At 41.8% G+C, this 6,005-nt stretch overlaps 2 protein-coding genes across 2 annotated transcripts in view; both read right to left on the reverse strand. All coding sequences in view use genetic code 11, as the record gives it.

Moving 5' to 3' along the window:
* Window positions 1-394: 394 nt before the first annotated feature.
* Window positions 395-3,261, reverse strand: EGR_07082 (Serine/threonine-protein phosphatase 2B catalytic subunit 2; the record flags this gene model as incomplete). The annotated part of the gene is made up of 2 exons (XM_024496331.1): window positions 395-586; window positions 3,172-3,261. The coding sequence occupies 2 exons, from the start codon at window positions 3,259-3,261 to the stop codon at window positions 395-397; spliced, it is 282 nt and encodes a 93-aa protein (XP_024349258.1).
* Window positions 3,262-4,587: 1,326 nt separating this feature from the next.
* The window catches only part of EGR_07083 (hypothetical protein), a gene marked incomplete at both ends in the record, with an annotated part of 4,977 nt that continues 3,559 nt past the window's right edge, over window positions 4,588-6,005 (reverse strand). Inside the window, 3 exons of the mRNA XM_024496332.1 lie at window positions 4,588-4,622; window positions 4,748-4,996; window positions 5,336-5,381. Coding sequence (XP_024349259.1) covers window positions 4,588-4,622; window positions 4,748-4,996; window positions 5,336-5,381 — 330 coding nt within the window. The remainder of the gene's footprint in view (window positions 4,623-4,747; window positions 4,997-5,335; window positions 5,382-6,005) is intronic.

A 6,005-nucleotide genomic window follows, 5' to 3' on the forward strand; every position in this document is an offset into this window, starting at 1 on the left:
ATAAGATGTTTTCATGGTAGGAAAATTGTATACATAGCCGGATACCTTGCTCAAGTAATGTAATTTAGGTTTTCTCCCATACTCCAAGAAGAAAAGTTGACTAAAAATGGCAAAATGAGGCAACGTAATGCGTTTATATGGATTGAATCAACGTGGGATGAGCACTTCAACGCTTCTTCAACCATTTCTCAAAAAGCTGTACTTTATATTTCTCATATTTTAGTTTCGGTGGAGGCGCCAAAGACACTTAGACAATTACTCCCCAAACAATTTTGCAAGAAAATGAAAAGAGAGGATGGTGGCCCCTTGTGCGGATTTCACCGCGGAAACGCTGTGTCCCACCCCCTGACCCCCCTCGCACACTGCTCTCTTAAGCTTTGAAGTAACAAAAGGCCTATGCATAAAGCCCAAGGGAAAAGGATGAATTTTTCAAAAGGAAAATTGAGCGATAAATACTGGTGGCAGGTGACTCACATTCCTGTCGGAAGGTGAAGTACTCGGTTAGATGTCTGCACTCATGATTACCTCGCAGTAGGAAGAAGGTGAGCGGGTAGGTCATTTTTAGAGCGAAGAGGTAGAGCACACACTAAAACAAAGTAAAGATTCGATGAGTGCGGAATATTTGGTCCTCCTAAGTAGTGCCAAGCTCACTTCTGACATTTCAAGCTCATTAAAGCCAGTTTTTGAAGTTGATGCTCCTTTTGTTTTTATTCTTTGGGTTAATTATCCTGTAAAATACAGAAAAAAAAGTAATCAAAATGCTGACCGTTGTCGGTGAATACGATCGCCCTTGACGAATGTGGGCATAACTCGTTGGATTTGCAGTCACGGAAATTCAAATGCGATTTCCTGAGTGCTGACAGGGCTGCCTTTCATGAATGCACCATGATTGAACGGACAAAAAGTATTTGGAGCATTTTGGACAGCTCCCTTTATGTCAGCTACGTGGATATTTTAAACTAAGTGTGAATTAGCAGCAGTGATGTTTGCCTTGGCTACCTCCTTGACAATATTGGTGGCTGAGAAGGCAAACGAGTAGATCAAGGAAACCTGATGGGTGATTGTATGCGATCCATGGAATCATGCCGTGCGGATTATGGTTGGAGGGAGAGAGACGAAATGCGCCATAACCGGCTGTGTAAAGTCTGCTTGCTCGTCCAACATCATAGCTTTCAAGGAGGGGAGAAAGTGGAGTACAAAGGACGCACATCTTAGCTCATTGTAAGCTGATCAAATCATAATGATTTGGCAGGCAAGGCACATGGACCGATCAACTATTGCATTGTAACTCTTTGATCACAAGCATTTTTTTCCCTAAACTAGGTGGATGCGTTATCTGCCGAACCACTGCCGATTTCTATGAAATCGAATACATTATTCTTGGAAATTCGCTACATGAAACATTCCACGCAGCAAGGACCGGACAATAAGTCGGCTGTTTGCTTTAAATTTTCCAAGGCCCTGGTGCAAACAAACATGAAACATTAATTTGTTTACATTCGGTAAAACGGTTTTTTGTCTGTCCAGATGAAACGCTTTTGGGTTTTGGTGTCATTTTAAAAACCACAAAATTTCTGCATAATTCATAGACACACTAACCTAGGATCAAAGGTATGACTTTATAGTTTTTTGCCTGAAGAAGCTCAAAGTGGTGGGCTAGTGACCCCTAGTTGTCTCTCCTTCATAAGTAGCGCTAAAAGTTATTACCAAGTTCTTTGCGGGGCTAAGAGGTTGAATAGACTCTTTGTAAATAAACTAAAAAAATGCTAAACTTTCTTCAAAAGAGGTGACTTTTGACATTGCTTTTGTCCTTTGATTGACTAAAACATACGCGCACTAAAAAATGACCAGCCTTTGCAAACTTTTAGCTGCCACATTCAATTGTAATGCTTTAATTGTTTATTTAACTGTTGGTTTTGCTAACGGACCACTTGGAGGCTTCACCGTCGTACCCCCGCCGGGTCGTCTGGCCTCCGAGCCATGCCGGTAGCTCCAAGCTCTACTCTATAAAATACATATTCTGCCCAAGAATTGTCTCTTCTTTCGTCCTCAAGAAGCCTCTGTCGCTACATCGGTGGCGGATAGCAAACTTTGTACTAAAAGACAACTACCCTGATTTCTACTGCTGGGTGGTAAACCTTAGCGGGGCGGAAGAAGTGCGCATGATGCAGATAGGAAAATCCGTAACGACTCCTAACGGAAAAGCTGAAAATGGCGTCTACCTTCGGCAACCGCCCCAGTCCCCTGATCTGCAGAAAAGCCATTGACAACTGAAGTGACACTAGCTGCAAACAATCTGGATTAGTTCGTTACAGAGCTGTCTGCTGTTCCTGTATGGTGATATTAATCATGTGAACACGCGACACCTCCTCCACCTCTCTATTAGCTGGATGGGATCCAGGTAGATATAACTGGACAGCTTTGAAGTGAGAATAAAGTAGTAGACGCGAAACGCTATCCCTATGGAATGATATTGACTCCCGTCTTTTGCCATTCGACTCCAACTCTTAGGCCGCTGTTTCTTCAACTAGCAGTGGACATGAGTGATGACCGACACAGTCTCTCTTCCCCATAACACAGTTTTCAAATGGGACGAAACTCTAGCTCCAGTAGAATCACCAAGAGGGATTAATATCACCTCAGTTACATGGGAACTTGATGACTAGCACGGTTGCCCTGTGGGTGTTTTTCTTACAGTATGAATTACGTTGTGTTGACTGACGCAGGAGATTTGTCAAGGGGAGCACCTGGGAGGACGATTAAAAGAGGGGCGCTATATAATATGTTAATTATTTAACACTTGGTTTCGGTAAAGGCCCACTCGCGGGCTTTGCCATAGTACCCTTACCGAACGGTCTGGTCTTTGGGCCGTGCCAGTAGCCCCTCCCTTCTGTATTCTTCCCGAGTAATGTATCTTCTTTCGTCTTCAGGGAAGCCTCGGGGCATTGCAATTTCATATCTTTTTGTGGTTATGATAGGACAATTGCGCATACTTACGCCAAAAATGGTCATTTGAGTAGCATAATTATTTCAGACACTCGCCTTTCCCAGATTGAATAATTATTCTTTTAACTCATTTGGTTTGATTTCCCTTTCGTACCAAACTATTTCACGCATTCGCATCATTAGTAGAGGAATTGTGAGGCCCTACACCTCAAAGTTTTCACGTACCTCCATGCTGAAACAGCCCCGATCGACGTAGTCGCCCATAAAGAGGTACTGTGTTGCTGACGGATCGCCGCCAACTTCGAGGAGTTTCATCAGATCGTAGAACTGGCCATGGATGTCACCGCAGACTAAAAAAATCCAGGAAAAAAAACACTGCTGACTTTGGATTTAGAATTATGCGTATATTTGCATTTCCCGTGTTGTATCTGCTTTAATGCAGCTCTCGGTACTGTGGCGTTGGTATCACTCCTGAGGACAACAGAAGGGTTGAGAGACCAGTAGTGTCTCTTCACGCTACTGGATTGCATTTACGCCTATAATTCAATCGTTTCGTTGCTGATAAAGTGCTTCTCAACGCTTAAAAATCCAGGGAATTGGACTGAACTGTCTGCCAAAGTGAAAACCCCTATAAGGTGTTTAATGGCAGTTAGCCATGTAAAAAGCGAGACCGCAATTCCGACCTTGAGGATCAGAAGATAGAAATGACTCCCACGGCATTATAACTTTAGCGTTGCACCAAGAGATACCATCTATTCGTAAAAAATTAGTAAAATTTGTTAACCTTGTCCAACATATCACCCTAGGGGCGTTGGCTTTACGGGAGTACATGATGCTTCTTGACCGTCCAGCTGTTGATTAGTCGTTTTTTGAAATGTTCCGACCGTGATAAGTCTGTTACATGTTCTAGCACACCTTTTTTTACCGCCTCTTACTTTCATCCTGTAAACCAGTACATTGTGAACTGGAGCTTGAAAAATTGCCATTTCAGAGCCACACTAACCGTTTTTATTAACTAGTAAGTAAAAAACCGCTCTCGAAAAGCAGATTAGACAATTATTTGAAAATTGAATGTGATTATTTGATGACTTATTTCAGTGACGAACTGGCCTATAAGGATAATCAAACAGGTCTGTGAATTCAAATAAACTGCAGAAAGCCTCTTCAAGTACTTCATTCCTCCCCAACCAGACACAAGCTTACTGTCATTTCTACTTTTATCAAGGATTTTGTATCTAGAGAGAAACAGTCTCTCTCTAACACCCTTCATTCCTACTTATCTCACTTTGTATCCAATTGTCTGCCCTACTTCGAGTGTGATCAAGTGATTGTCTTATGCTTGGAGAAGTATCATCAGGGATAAAGGGATGACAATGGTGAGGATGAAGCAGCATCTGTCAGACTTTTTCCCTCCCTCCCTAAAGTGCTTTGTAGCGTGAACTGGTCTTTGGGAACCAGATGTTCTTCTTCAGAAAAGATTCATACAGATTTGTTCGCAGTGGAGAGGCCAATCACTTCTGAAACATGACAAGAAGCAGCATTTATCCTTGAGAGCTGAATCCCCAGAGACACATAGGAGGTGTGCCGAGTCCGCAAATCCTCACTTCTCAACTGATTGGCACTGAGATTGGCAGGAGGGGTTTAAATCTTATGAATTAAAAGCTCCCCATAGTATTCTTTAAAAAAAGTTAGAAAAGAAATCATCTAGATATGCAACTGGGAGATTTTTGGTCGGTAGATGAGGGAGAAGGCTTGTGAACGTACCCAAAAAACCCTTCACTGAGGTATCAATTCACCTTACCTTCCCCATTCCGTTTTGTGAATGATCGTAAGAGAGGCAACACTGCCAAGGATGATGGTAACTCACTAAACTTCGGAATGCGGTAGTCCAACCCTCTTTTTCTATTTTTGTGACACCCTAAAAGCCTGTCCGATTTATTATGTTGACGAATTATATCAAAAACACCTGTCAATTTTGCTGTAGATGGTCCGAATGACCCTAACCTGCTAGCAGTTATTGTGGTCATCTCCACCTCCGAAATAAATGTCACTGCTTTTTGAGGGAAAGACAGAAATCCACTCTATGTCGAGGGTTGATATGCCTTAGTCCTCGGCTAGATTGAATTATTCATTGACTGGTATCTACATGGTTGTTAAAAGAGCACTTAAAACACCTTCTCTAATCCTAAAATATTTCATTGGTAAACTTTAAGAGTTGAAGCATAAAACTGAGGACTTTTAACTTTGAACGTACGTAAAATGTAGTTATGATTAAAGTCCATTCCTGTCCAAATAATGTCAGGAAATTCGAGCTCACAATCACCAATCGGAAGTGTCCATTAGGGTGTCAAAAATTCCCCCAAACTTTCATGTGGTTGGCGCTATTTACCTCCAAGTAGATGCTCTTCACTAGCCTCATCTAAATACTTGGAAATCTGTAGAAAAAGGCGGAGCACATACATGAAACTGCCACGCTTGTTGCCAATAAAAGCTATTCAATCTTAGAGGAACTCGGTGTAAACACTTATCTATCCGGGGCCTGCAAAAATACATCCTGAATGACTTATTTGTTCATTTAAGAGTATTAAAAAATTGGAATCTTAAATGAATATCTTATGCCGAATACTGAATGATTCTGTCTCCTGGGACAATCATATCCATTGTGCTCAATTCAATGAGGACCTGGGCAGAACAAAGGCCGTCAGTACAATTAATTAACTCTTAGTTGATTGGGCACACAAAATAATGAAAAATAGGACATAATCATGCTGTGCTTGTCTCAGAATCTCCATAAATTGGCGAAATGGAGACAGCAGTACACCTATTTTGAGATATGCGATCCACAGGCACTGGGAAAACCACCAACGACATCTCTTGACTCTATTTTGGGTCACACACAATGTAGCTTCGTAACCTCACAGGATTTAGCAAATGAGTCTGCATAATTGATGGATTAGGGAGCTAATCCACCAGGAATACTGACAAAATTTAGCCCCTGCAGTTGGCTTACAACACATTGATGTAGGAATGAGAAACTCTCGAGACTTTTAGTTAGGCTT

This window comes from Echinococcus granulosus, assembly GCF_000524195.1.
Source record: "Echinococcus granulosus chromosome Unknown EG_S00069, whole genome shotgun sequence".
NCBI classification, from domain to species: domain Eukaryota; kingdom Metazoa; phylum Platyhelminthes; class Cestoda; order Cyclophyllidea; family Taeniidae; genus Echinococcus; species Echinococcus granulosus.